We start from the raw sequence: 12,651 nt of genomic DNA on the forward strand, positions 1-12,651 counted from the left end.
AGATAGCTGTTATTTTTAATTCCGGCATGGTTGTTGCACGATTCCTTTCTATGAAATTAAAACGGTTCAAGTATCAACAATTTATCGGAAATCAGTGTTAGTGTTCAACTATTTCGTACAGCCACTATGTATTTAAAATAATGACTAATTTTGGTCAAAACGTTAATAACTCTTTGCAATTGTCATAAATTCCTATCACCTATATAGCATTTTTAAAAAATTATTTATTAAAGTTGTTAAAAAAAGAAATACATGTTATTTAAATTACGCTATATAATTTTAATAGAACTTTAAATGTCTAACATCTCTAAACAATGATAAGATCAATCTCAGGTATGAAAAACATACGCATATTTTTACTTCTTTTCTCAAGTATAAATAGTATATGTATAGTACGACGCTCTCATACTTCTAAGCAGTGATAGAAGTCTATTTTAACGTCACCGTTGTACGAATTTCGAAAGCAAATCAGCTTTACCTGAAGAACTTCATAACTGACATTATTATGATTGTTATGATCGATTTAATACACTTTAAAGTGAAATATCGAGTTTTAATAAAGAAAACGATGTTCTAGAATGTTCAAGTTATATTCTCAAATTTCTAGGTCTCAATAAAATTGTTAGTTTCTGACCGACAGGTAACAACATTTTGAAAATCGTATGATATATGTACTTCATATAAAACGTGTAACAGCGGAGGATTAAAAAAATTCAAAATATGCAAAACAATTGTACGAAACAAGACTATCCTTTCTTTTACCAAGACTTACAAATTAAGTAGTCGATTAAACGGAAACAGAAAATCGATTATATTTACCATCAAAGTTAGTGTAACAAAACTTTATTTTTCTTTTCTTTCTTCCGGTGTTAACACGTGCACGTATGATATTCTTTCTTAATGTAAACGTCAAACAATTCCGATTACGTCATAGTTTATAAAACAGTAATATTGATATGATTACAAAAACGAACGAAAAATTAAAATTCATTCGATTCCTTGCAATTGGAATAATATTGTACAAGGTGTGACAGCTGAATAGAGAACATCGATACCATTTCTAATTTTTCAGGTCAACGAGCCTAATTACAAAGGACCGCACCTAAGACAAATACTATTATCGATACTCTCATTTTCGTCAAATATGCAGAAGTGGGAGTATTACAAAATGTTCATTTCTCTGGTAAAATTTTGAAATATGTATAACAATCTATTAGATTTGCTATTATGCTTACTCAACAATTCTTATTTTTTTCTATTTATTGCATTATGTTCAATTTCTCTTGGTAATAAATAACAATGTGTATCTTTTGAAAAATTGTACGTTTCACTGTACATGTGGGTATTTATTTGTATGCCTTTACGAAATGAAATAATACATAAAGATTATAATGGACTTATTAACATTAGCATTTTGTATTTTTTAATTAATTTATTATACTTTATAATGCAAATGTACATAGATATTTAAATATAAAATACATTGATTTTATCAATATTGATCACTTTCTATTAAGATAGGATAAATCCCATTATATTCTGTTTTTGAATATTTAATTTGTTCAGTTCATTAACTTATCATGTACAGATTGTGTAAAACACGATATTGCACTGTAATAATTTAAATTAAATGAAAGAGACTTATTTTACTTTTAGCAATATTTATCATGATAATTTTTCTCTTTCAGCTATGTAAAGTAATTTCGGTGATGTGAATTACATCTAAATGTTGCAAGAGGGTAAATTAAAATAATTTGAATATTTAAATTGTATTTTGGAAACATTTGTTACCCAATATAACAATTGAAAACATACGTGCATATAAATTTGACACATAAATGTGTATTCTGAAAGATATTAAATTATCATAAAAATAAAGTTTTATAAAATTTTCATAAAATATTTGACACAAATTTAGAACCTTACTTTCTTTACGGATAAGTAGAAGGAAGTTCGGAAAGTTCTTACGACCCGCGAGCACTGTTTAAAAGTCAATCTAGATTAATTTCTGTTATCCATGGCGGAGGCTAAGACCTGAGACCATAAGGCATACATAACCTAATGTTATAATGAATCTACTTTTAGTTGTTTAGAAACATTGAGTAAAATAATATTTCTATTTTATGAGTTAATAGTCGTATACCGAGTAAGTTTAATCATTTATATGTTATAAACGAAAATATGACAATACATCTATCACTAAAATCATTATTTAAATCGTCGACATTGCCTTCATAACCACTCGTGATCGTGTATATATAATCTTATAGCTAAACGAAGATGTTACAATTTAATAACAATATTTGTACTATAAGTACAAGATTTGCACCGCGTTTGTATGGGCGAATTACTGCATTGTTTGCAACAAGTTCAACGTTGGCTACACAAGAGTCTAGAACTGCTGTTAAGGTATATTTTACTACTTGTGAACTGGTGTTTCCAATTATGAATTAAGAGTACTGTTTTGTTCTATTATTGAATTGAAATTTATTTGTTAAAGCAAACTTGTGTACCAGTAATAAATGGTCTGAGTGATGAACAACAGGAAAATTTTAATAAACTCAAAGTGTCAATATATAATTCTTTAAGGACAGACACAAGAATCGCTTCAAAAATTAAAGCTTCTAACAATATACATGAATTGTTGGAACTAATAAAATTACCACATCTGTCGGAGAATGAAATTTTAAAGGTAATGGATTCCATTATAAAATGGGTAAACAAAAATAATGTCAATACTAATAATAGACAGATGCAGAGTTCAAATTTAAAAACAAACAATAATAATACACCAATATTAAAAACTGAAGTAAAAGCTAATACTGACCCTGCATCTAAGTATTATGAACTTTCTACAGCTTCAATGATCAAGGTAAATAAGTAAAAATTGCTTTTTTATTTAACTGTAACTTACATGTACATATTCTTTGATATAGGAAGTATTAAAATTAGCAAAGACAAAACAAAGAAACCCAAAAGAATTAAAATTTTTATTCCACAATATTAGTGAATATCATCAAAATTTGACTGTAGCACATATTTCAACCATAATGTTTAGTATGGCATCTTTATCTTATTTTGATGAGGTAAGCATACAGCTAGACGTATATGCAAAATTAGTCAATAATATTGAAAGGTACATGAAAAATTAAATTCATTGCAGCCATTCCTTGATAAGATGAGTTTGCAACTTACAGAAAGTATCACTACGGTCAAATCTTCTGCAGTCAAATCTATATTAAGATCTATGTCAATACTTAAATATAAAAATAGAACTTTTTTAAGTTTTATATGTAAACTATTAAATGAATGCGAGGAAGATTTGGACTGTAAATTTGTATTCAATATTATACAGTCATTAGCAATATTGGGTGAGCAATCAGAAAAAGTGGATATGTTGATACAGGTATGCATTAGTAGAAAATAGTTCTTCAAAAATACCATAGTTAAGAGCTATGGACAATGATTGAAAGAAACAAGTGAACCAACCGTGTTACTTAATTACATAATGAGTGTGTCTATATATTTATTTAATTATTTTATTTTAACTAGAAATACGAGCCAAAATTGACATTAGATTTGTTAGGAGTTGATAATTGGTTAAACTATGTTTGGTGCTTAGTTATGCTTAATAATGCATCACATTCACATGTTGAATCTGTATTAAATAATCAATTTATCACAACACTATTTTCTGGAGGTAAGATTTCTTGAGTATTATATATTATTGTTCGTGTACCTGTAACAAATTAATATCTAATTTTTATTGTAGCAGCAGAAAGGAATTTCTTACAAGAAATAAGATTACTGAATATTAATGGTGCTGCAAAATATATCCTACAAAATTATCATGGTAAATTACAATTAATACATATTTCAATATATACTTAAAAAATAAAATTGAAATAGTTTTCATGTGTATATATGTATATAGGATGTTATTTTCAGGACCACTGTTAAATGAAGAAATTGTAAAGTATGAAGCAACACCACATTCGTCAGAAAAATTATTATATATCGATGCATTAAAAGAAACATTAGGTGCTATATTGCCATCACCAAACAGTTTTACGATGAATGTAAATACCAAAATGGGCTTCTTTTTGGGTATGTAGGACAGTTTATGTAATAGATTATTAGAAAAGAAAATATCCACGATTATATAATTTTTCAGACGCCGAATGTTACGTTGATTCTAAATTTAATTTAATCAGTGAAGATAATACAGCAAAGCAACCAAATAAGTAAGTATTAGATTAAAATCATCAATAACTATTGCATAACACATTAATTTTGAAATAATTGTAATAATTATTGGCGTGAATTTCAGATTAGCCATATTAATACACGATTATCACTCCTACTGCCATGGGAAAGAAGACGTTCATGGAATAATTAAATTGCACGAAAAATTATTAAAACATAGCGGGTATATAGTATTGCCAATTTCTTATAAACAATTTGGTATAGAGGACAAACTCACTAAACGTGAACAATTTTTAAAACATCGTATTCAACAATTATCGTCGTTATGATTAGATATTTTGTAACATGCAATAAATAAACGATGTAATCACAGTTTAATTACGTTTATAGTTTATGTCAATTTTATTTCTGCTTACAGCAATTGTAAAAACTTAGTAAGAAGTGACTATTGTAGTATTAAATGTACATAGAAGTATTTACTTGTGGTCTATTTTGAAAACACCTTGTAAATTTATTATCCTATATTATAGAAGTAAATTATAATTTCTTTTAAGTGAATATTTTTATTTCAAAAGATGTCATTATGAAGATAGTATATTGTATTTTGGAAAGTCACCATCCTTTCACAAAAGTTACTAGGCGTTTGCAAACAGTTTTTTTGAATATTTCTCAAAAAATATAGGTGAGCAATTAAAATTAATTGGCGAGTAATTTTTGGGAATTAAAGAGCAATTGTTTGAACTATAATTCATTACAATCGATAAAGTAGTGAACCAGAGCTTCACACAACTTCTTGGTTCTCCATGTGCCCACTGTGGAGACACTCATTATAACCCGCGAACTTCTTTGTTGTATGAGATTATTAATCTATTTCTATACCTAGTCTGTGGCTTTATATAATTGAAGATTTTCATATAATAAAAGAAGGAGCAAATAACATCATCAATATAAAGTAAATTATATCTATAATGGGCCTAATCCGGTTAGTACGCGAACTAAAATTTAAGGATGCAGAGCGATTATGGTATTCTGCGATATTTTATATACATAATAAAACTAAAACTTATTTAAGGATTACATTCTTAGGTTTACGGTAAAGACTACAATTGTTGGTGGAGTTGTATATTACACCTGTCAAGAAGGCTTGTGGTCGAAATCAGACGATACAGTTAAATTGTATGGAAAATTATATAATAATATTGTTCCTTATGTTAAACATAATGTTCCAAAGGAAGTAAGCTTTCAGGTAATGTAATGTTTATTTTATTATATATCGTATTTAGTGTGTTACCATTGACTTTATACTTTCTACAGTGAATTGTATATATACTATGTATCATTCACAATATTAATCCTTAAATTATTTTCATGTAGGTAGAACGATTACCTAGTTTAAACTGCTTGGTTAATTGCTCCAAATTATATTGGAACAGAGGTGTTATGGCATCAATGAAATTTATTTCTAATCTACCTGATCATGCGTGCAATGGTGTGAACAAAATTCAAGAAACTATAGAAAAAAATTTGAGAGAACAAATCAAGAAATAGAAATTGAAATATCTACATGATATTGTCGAAGCAACTTTTTCCTTAATTTATATAGTGAATTTATTTTGTATATATCAATACTCTTACAATGCGAAAATCTATATAGTTCATCATGTACATATTTAACTGCTCTTGGTATAAAATACACTTTATGAGAGTATATGTATTCATATGTTACACTAATAAACATATTTAAAGATAATTAAACTTTCATACATTAAGGAACTGATTTACAGATATTGTGGGTAAAATTTGAATTAATGTAATAATTAATTAATTACGTATCATAACTGTAAAATGAAATTAAACTATTATCAACCTACAATTTAAATACCATTTCTTGCCAAATGAAGAAACACGAGATAGTCGAGATATTATATGAAATTGTTTAAAAAAATAGGAAATTGTATCTGAAGTCCGAAGAAAATGTGTGCAACAATATTCAAGAAAGTGATATATTTTCCTGCCATCTTCTGAACTACATGACATTTATTCAGATATAAGAAAATCAAAGTTGGCAGTTTTTTTTAATAAAAATTTTAAAACTTTGGATGAAAATAGAGAAACATTCAATGTAATAAAGAAACGTGACATTGTTTGCATGCTAGCCGCTGCCTTTTCAGTTTACCAACTGCCACGATTTATGTTCTCTCTCTCTCTCTCTCTCTCTCCCTCTTACGAAACGTCGATAACTATGAAGGCGAGTCGCGAGACTTTAGGAATTATGTATTCGGTTTGAGTATAAGTTACCGAAATGTACAAACCACATTTTTAAAATTCTGTTTATGGACTCAGATAGAAGAATTGAAAAACAAGTTTATTATTAAAAAAAATATTTTAATGATTGCTCAGTAAACTAGTCCCCCTAATATCTAAAAGAAATTCAAATCATTGAGTCCAATTTTAAAAGGTACAGAGTACTGACTCAGTTTTGCTCCTCACTGTAAATATTAAAACTAAAACAAATATATCTTCAATCGGGTAAGGAATGTATAGAAAATCCTGGAGAAATAACTAATTTATAAACTCTAATTAAAAATACATACACTTTTCCCTACTCCAGGGAAATAAGGAACACATTACAACTATTTTATAAAAATATGTATTTTGTACATTATATAGTTTTTATAATACATATTTGCATTATTTTGTACAACCTGCTCTTGCTAATTTATCAGCCATTTCATTCCCATGAATTCCAACGTGTCCATTAACATGTTTCTGTAATATTGTTTCATGAATAGTTTAAAACACAAGATTAGTATGATGTATGCATAAATTAACTATAATATTGCTCATACCCAAGCTATTTGTAACGATTTTAGTGCCTCCTCCATTTCTAATAATTCAACTTTATTTATAACTGGATTACCATCCACAGTTTTCCATCCATTCCTTTTCCATTTTGGCATCCATGTAGTTATGCATTTGATCAAGAATTTCGAGTCTGTAATAATCTTTAGTTTTTCTATACCTGATTCTTTTGCTTTTCTTGCAGCCATGGTTACAGCTTGAATCTCTGCATTGTTATTAGTTGCTCTACCAATAACTGGTTGTGATACATTTCTGTAATTATAATAAAATAAAGTACTTCTGTAAATGAAAATGTATTTCGAAAATATCTAACAAACCGTACAAGGGATGATCTTGACCAAACCATACACCTAAGCCTGCTCTTGCATTTTTATAACCATTTGAAGTGCATGCTCCATCGGTATATACATTGACATAGCCATCATCATCAATAATAAATCCTGAAGATGACGTCTGGAATATATTTTAGGATAAATTCAAGTGCAATAATAGAATAATTATGTGTACAGTAGGCATTTACTTGCTCAGTGGATGTGGATGGAATGTCACTTATGGCTATTAGTTTGATTTTCTTTGTAGGTAATTTCTTTTCGACAAGCCTATCTTTAGCAGGTAATGATCTAAAACAGTTAGATATTAAAATTATATGTTTCTTCTATTGATATTCAACATCTATGTTACCTTTTTCTTACTAATAATGTTGTGTTATCAAGAGTTTGTACATTTTTCGCCTCTTTCTTGACAGAATTTACCTTTGCCTTTACATTACTTGTCTTTTCTTGAATAAAAGTTTGAGCTGCTTCTTGAGACGGAAACTTCTTAAATACAGCATCAGGATATTGGTATACTTGAGCTTTGCATTCATCCCTTATTAAATAAAGATTATATAAAGTATGTATAAAATAGATTTAAAATAATATACATATAATAATAATTAATGAGACGTAAACGAAATGAAAATATATTACCAAGTATTATAAATGCCAGGTTTACGACCTTTGGCAACTGCATAATATGCTACTGGCATTTTTAATGATTTCAGTAAACGACACGCTTATATTACTGTCATATTGTTAATATTTCAAAATGAAATTATTATTGATGGTGCATATTACTATTGTAAGGAAAATAGATACAGTAATATCAATGATCACCAGTAGTCAAAATACAACATAAGATCGATGGCTGGAACTGTTTTGAATGGTTCGTAAACATAGTTTGGCAATTGACGTGCTCTACTTTAAAATTTCGTTGTAAGAGGCAGCACCTGTCATTAATAGCGCTTCCTTTACATTTTCTTTTTGAATTTTATTATAATTTCCAATAATAAGTAAACTATTTCATTATGATATAGATGCATAAGAGTCTATTAAAAATTTCCCTGATAAAAGAGATTTAAATGCGGTAGAATTCCAATTTACTCGGCATATTTTATAAGGGCTTAATTCGTTAATACGTCAAAATATATCTGTAAATTTTTTATATCAAGTTAACGTACGCAAAGAAGAAGTAACTATACCGAGGACCCAGTAAACTGTCGAAAAGTATTGTATACTTTAACTAATAAGTATAAAGTGCAAATGTATAATTTAAGTGTAATATCAATGTAAATAAATAGCTTTCCTTCAACTATTCGCATGTTTGTATTTTTATTATTTATTTTATTTATGTAATATCAACATCGAATTGAAATAGGCTATACAAAATTGTAATTTCTAAGATGTGTTATAATTTTACGATTCTAGAACTGTAAAATATCCCTCTCTCTCTCTCTCTCTCTCTCTCTCTCTCTCTCTCTCTCTCTCTTTCAACGTGCGTGCGTGTGTTCCTTGGAAACTGTATAGATATATACCTATGTACTATAATATTATATAAGTAGATTATACATCTTACCCCCATGTGACGTCACTTTGACGATTTATCTTTGCTTCAGGTATTTGAAGTCGTGTCTATAGGTATACTACATGTATACTCATATAAAATATAAAGTTTAAGGTCCAAGGTTATAAAGGAAAATTTTACACATATGCTGCAAAAATAATATAAATAAATTACTTAGAGTGAAAAGCGGATATTAATTTAACGTTTGGAAGTATAGGCAGTTATAATTTTAGTAAGTATGTGATTTAACAAAAAATTGTGTCGCTTATAAGTGCTAAATATACATGATCATATCAGTAAATTTCATATACGTATATTATTTATTACTTTATATTATGTTGTTTTTATATAAATCAAAATAATTCTGCATAATTTATAAATATGAGATCGATAAAGCGCGTTTACAATTTACATTTTTAGTACACTGTACGACGTGTAGGTACATGAGAATCCACCTTTCTGAATATTGCAATTTTCGATTTATGGTTCGCGTCTGTTTCAGATAGTCGAATTATATTACGGTATGGCTGATGTGGGTCTAAGTTTAGATGATATAATTAAGAAGTCAAAGTCGTCAGGAATGAGAAGCAAAAGTGGAGGGTGAGGCAATCTTCAAACATTAGTAATAAATTTAATTTGTAGTGAGTTTTCATTTATCGATTTCTCTATAACCTTAAAGAATTGAGTTTACAGTTATTAATGAGATTTATTTGCTATTCGTCTAACTATATTATTAAAAGAATATCATCTTAATTGTGGTGGTTGTTCTACTTAAATTCATGGCGTTAGTAATCCGAAGATTTTCTTCAATAGGATCATACATACAACATAGAAATCTCTTAAATTACTTTCACTTAATGATAGGTGTTACAACATTTTAGATTAACAATTTTTCTTAATAATGCCTTTTACATTGTTATCACGGATGGTTTCCATTCTCGTAAATGTTATCCGTATTTAATTAAACATATATTTTCCAGTTATTATTTATTTTAATCATTATTAATACGTCTGATACTTAATTATGCATAAAGTTTGACATTTGCCATTTTTACTTGCATTAGTAGATATATAACATTATGATGATCAAATGGTTATTTTTAGAGTAAGAAGAAAAAATAAAAAGAATTTAATTATATAAATGTAAAGTTATATTGTTTTGTAATTGCTTACATAGTATTCGAAGGAGGATTAATAGGGGTGCCCGTGCCAATGGTTCTGTACGGGGACAGGGCTCGCAGGGCTCACAAGTAATTACAGATGCACGGTTTAAAATTATACAAAAGAATCGAGAAAAACTAACAGATGCAAGAGATAAACTCGCAGAAATTGCAAAACAAAGTGATGCTAGATTAAAGTTAGACAAAATTCGTGCATCACAGTTGAAAAAAGTAGAGACACAGTTGCCTGGAATTTCTCGAAAGACAGGCCGTAATGGAAGGTTATCATTATCAACTAATAAGATGCCTCCAATTATGCCCCATCCGCTGCCACCGAATATTCCAAACAATTATATGCCACCGCCAACAAGAACAGTTGGTTATAGGCCACCACCACTTGCAGAACCTCATTACATTGGAGATATGAGCATGGATTATAATGATGGTACAAAATATTTCTTTAAACAGTTGGATTTAATGAAGTTATTTAATATATTTGTATCTTTTAGATTATTTAATGGAAGCAGCACCTTTACGAAGAACTGTGAATAATGAATATGCTCCAACACCCCCTCCTCCACCTCCTGTGTTCAGTATTAAGCCTGCATCTCCATACACATGGGTAAAACCAGCAAGTAATAATGTATCAAGAATTGTACCTTCTAGGAAGCCTGATGTTGATAGGGAACGGGAAAGAGTAAGAGATTATAAAGTTATTGCACGTTCTTCAATGGTAAATATCTATATAGAAAATGTAATATAGTCAACTGAGAAATATTACTATCTACATTCATGCTGATCAATTTCAGACAAAAGCTGTTTCTCCTCCTTATAAAGATGATTGGAGTTTCGGTACAAAATCACGGTACATGTTTTTACTTGTACATGTAACATTTCCATTTTTGCTACATATTTTTTATGCAATGGCCAACATTAATGTTATTTTTTAGCACTATATTAGCAGAAGAGCCAATGGAGTCAAAGTATTATGATTCAAGAAGCCACAGAGATATAGGAGTAAAATCAAGACTAGATTCAGTTCCAAGCAAATCACGCAGTATGGGTGTTCTATCTCGACCCAAAACTACTTCTAGTTCATCATCACAGTCTACTGGTTATAGAATTGTGGTGTCAAATTTACAAGCAAATGTGACTCAAGAAGATATCAAGGTATTATTATTGGATTAATGAGCCTTGAAGAAAAATAGTCAACATTGATTCCAGCAATTAGAAGACATTTAAGTCAACATTTTTATGTTTCAGGAGTTATTCGAAGATGTAGGAGAATTATTAGTATCCAGATTAGTGCGACCAGGCACTGCAGAGGTCATTTATAAGACATTAAAGGATGCTACTAAAGCTGTTGAAACTTATCATAATAGACAGTTAGATGGGCATCCTATGAAATGTCTTTTAGTGAATCCGCGACCAAAAAATAATCCTACAGGACCTGCTGTTAGATCTATTACAGAGTGAGTATATAATTTCATAGCTGTAGAATACTTACGTATAAACATTACTATCTCTGCACACATTTACAGATCCAGAAGGAGTGTTAGTTCAAGTTACGTGCAACCAAGTTTAGGAGCAGTGCACCGTGCATTGTTCGATGATTCTTAATCAAATGTATCAAGTTTGTCAAAAAATGCCATATATAATGGCAGTGAATTTTATTCCAAATATTTCTAAAACGAAATAAACACGGGAAATAGGGAGCTGGAAACAATTGTATGAGAAAATTTTAACATGTAGAAAATGAAAAGACTTCGATTGAAGTTTAGATAATGAAATATCACTTATTTTAATTTTAATTTGTATAAAATATAGTACGCTTCGGCTATTAATGAAGAATGAGCACGATAATGGACGAATTTAAATTGTAAATTACAAACACAAGATGCTTCTTGTATCTTTAATATACATCAATAAAACAAGCATTTAGGAATTTGTAATACTTTGTTTTAAATGAGACGCCTAAAAAAGCAAAAGTATACCTCTGTATACATATTTTTTGGGTCCAAGATATTTTCTGAGACCAACAATTTCGATCAAATTTATAATTTAGACGGGTTACCATGTACTTCTGACTATATCATGGCAAAGGAATTGAAATAACTCACAAAACCCTTCTGCAGCTAGTTGCGTATTTTTTGTTCATCGAAATATTTACCAATCTTATTTCAGCTTAGAAAAGGTTGCTTTACTCACAAACAAATTTATGATACATCAGCAAGCGAAACAACATTAATTGTCTGATGCTCTACAGCGATTAGCGACTAGAATTTTAGTGAATAACGGTAGTTTCGTGAGAGATTAAATCGTAGCGTAGCGCACATGATTTTATGATTTTTCTCAAAGGGCAAGTTTAAGACGTAATATAATAAAATAAATAACTTAATAATATTAATCAAAAATATAAGATATAATAATATAATAAAGTTAAAAAAAATTGACCTTCAAATCTCCTTAACGGTTCCACCTATAAAAAAATAAATGCACTGCATATTATGCTTTTTTAAACCACGTAACTTTTGTATTGTTA

The 12,651-nt window shown here is 29.0% G+C and overlaps 4 protein-coding genes across 6 annotated transcripts; 3 read left to right on the forward strand and 1 right to left on the reverse strand.

The window, feature by feature from the left end:
* Positions 1-2,018: 2,018 nt before the first annotated feature.
* LOC144472278 (FAST kinase domain-containing protein 4) lies at positions 2,019-4,681 on the forward strand. Of its 3 annotated transcripts, none has more exons than XM_078185217.1 (10): positions 2,019-2,146; positions 2,271-2,409; positions 2,501-2,872; positions 2,937-3,086; positions 3,164-3,406; positions 3,553-3,700; positions 3,773-3,853; positions 3,949-4,107; positions 4,175-4,244; positions 4,331-4,681. In XM_078185217.1, the coding sequence occupies exons 2-10, from the start codon at positions 2,281-2,283 to the stop codon at positions 4,533-4,535; spliced, it is 1,557 nt and encodes a 518-aa protein (XP_078041343.1). In that variant the 5' UTR covers positions 2,019-2,146; positions 2,271-2,280; the 3' UTR covers positions 4,536-4,681. The 3 variants fall into 3 exon arrangements, with proteins under 3 accessions (XP_078041343.1, XP_078041345.1, XP_078041344.1); XM_078185219.1 differs by having other exon boundaries at positions 3,776-3,853; XM_078185218.1 differs by having other exon boundaries at positions 2,027-2,409.
* Positions 4,682-5,048: 367 nt separating this feature from the next.
* On the forward strand, positions 5,049-6,132 carry LOC144472503 (MICOS complex subunit MIC13 homolog QIL1). Its single transcript, XM_078185657.1, has 3 exons — positions 5,049-5,188; positions 5,293-5,452; positions 5,581-6,132. The coding sequence occupies exons 1-3, from the start codon at positions 5,175-5,177 to the stop codon at positions 5,752-5,754; spliced, it is 348 nt and encodes a 115-aa protein (XP_078041783.1). The 5' UTR covers positions 5,049-5,174; the 3' UTR covers positions 5,755-6,132.
* A 724-nt stretch (positions 6,133-6,856) lies between these two features.
* On the reverse strand, positions 6,857-8,280 carry Rnh1 (ribonuclease H1). The gene is made up of 6 exons (XM_078185640.1): positions 8,037-8,280; positions 7,750-7,935; positions 7,589-7,688; positions 7,391-7,521; positions 7,056-7,320; positions 6,857-6,975 (listed from the first exon to the last, which is right to left on the reverse strand). Exons 1-6 carry the CDS (start codon positions 8,093-8,095, stop codon positions 6,898-6,900), a joined length of 819 nt encoding a protein of 272 aa, XP_078041766.1. The 5' UTR covers positions 8,096-8,280; the 3' UTR covers positions 6,857-6,897.
* Positions 8,281-9,053: 773 nt separating this feature from the next.
* Positions 9,054-12,325, forward strand: LOC144473211 (uncharacterized). Its single transcript, XM_078186882.1, has 8 exons — positions 9,054-9,181; positions 9,452-9,549; positions 10,127-10,554; positions 10,619-10,842; positions 10,919-10,974; positions 11,060-11,279; positions 11,373-11,581; positions 11,651-12,325. Exons 2-8 carry the CDS (start codon positions 9,473-9,475, stop codon positions 11,727-11,729), a joined length of 1,293 nt encoding a protein of 430 aa, XP_078043008.1. The 5' UTR covers positions 9,054-9,181; positions 9,452-9,472; the 3' UTR covers positions 11,730-12,325.
* The last annotated feature ends 326 nt before the right edge of the window (positions 12,326-12,651 follow it).

This window comes from Augochlora pura, chromosome 7 (assembly GCF_028453695.1).
Source record: "Augochlora pura isolate Apur16 chromosome 7, APUR_v2.2.1, whole genome shotgun sequence".
Taxonomy (NCBI): domain Eukaryota; kingdom Metazoa; phylum Arthropoda; class Insecta; order Hymenoptera; family Halictidae; genus Augochlora; species Augochlora pura.

Excerpts from the sequence above, each read along its gene's own strand:
- LOC144472278 (XM_078185217.1), top strand. The coding sequence starts at position 2,281 with ATGTTACAATTTAATAACAATATTTGTACTATAAGTACAAGATTTGCA. Across the intron at positions 2,873-2,936 it reads CTACAGCTTCAATGATCAAG|GAAGTATTAAAATTAGCAAA; the intron begins GTAAATAAGTAA and ends TCTTTGATATAG. Across the intron at positions 4,245-4,330 it reads ACAGCAAAGCAACCAAATAA|ATTAGCCATATTAATACACG; the intron begins GTAAGTATTAGA and ends CGTGAATTTCAG.
- LOC144472503 (XM_078185657.1), top strand. Across the intron at positions 5,453-5,580 it reads CAAAGGAAGTAAGCTTTCAG|GTAGAACGATTACCTAGTTT; the intron begins GTAATGTAATGT and ends ATTTTCATGTAG.
- Rnh1 (XM_078185640.1), bottom strand. The coding sequence starts at position 8,095 with ATGCCAGTAGCATATTATGCAGTTGCCAAAGGTCGTAAACCTGGCATT. Across the intron at positions 7,936-8,036 it reads CCTGGCATTTATAATACTTG|GGATGAATGCAAAGCTCAAG; the intron begins GTAATATATTTT and ends TTATTTAATAAG. Across the intron at positions 7,689-7,749 it reads ACATTATTAGTAAGAAAAAG|ATCATTACCTGCTAAAGATA; the intron begins GTAACATAGATG and ends TAACTGTTTTAG.
- LOC144473211 (XM_078186882.1), top strand. The coding sequence starts at position 9,473 with ATGGCTGATGTGGGTCTAAGTTTAGATGATATAATTAAGAAGTCAAAG. Across the intron at positions 9,550-10,126 it reads ATGAGAAGCAAAAGTGGAGG|TATTCGAAGGAGGATTAATA; the intron begins GTGAGGCAATCT and ends TTGCTTACATAG. Across the intron at positions 10,975-11,059 it reads AGTTTCGGTACAAAATCACG|CACTATATTAGCAGAAGAGC; the intron begins GTACATGTTTTT and ends GTTATTTTTTAG.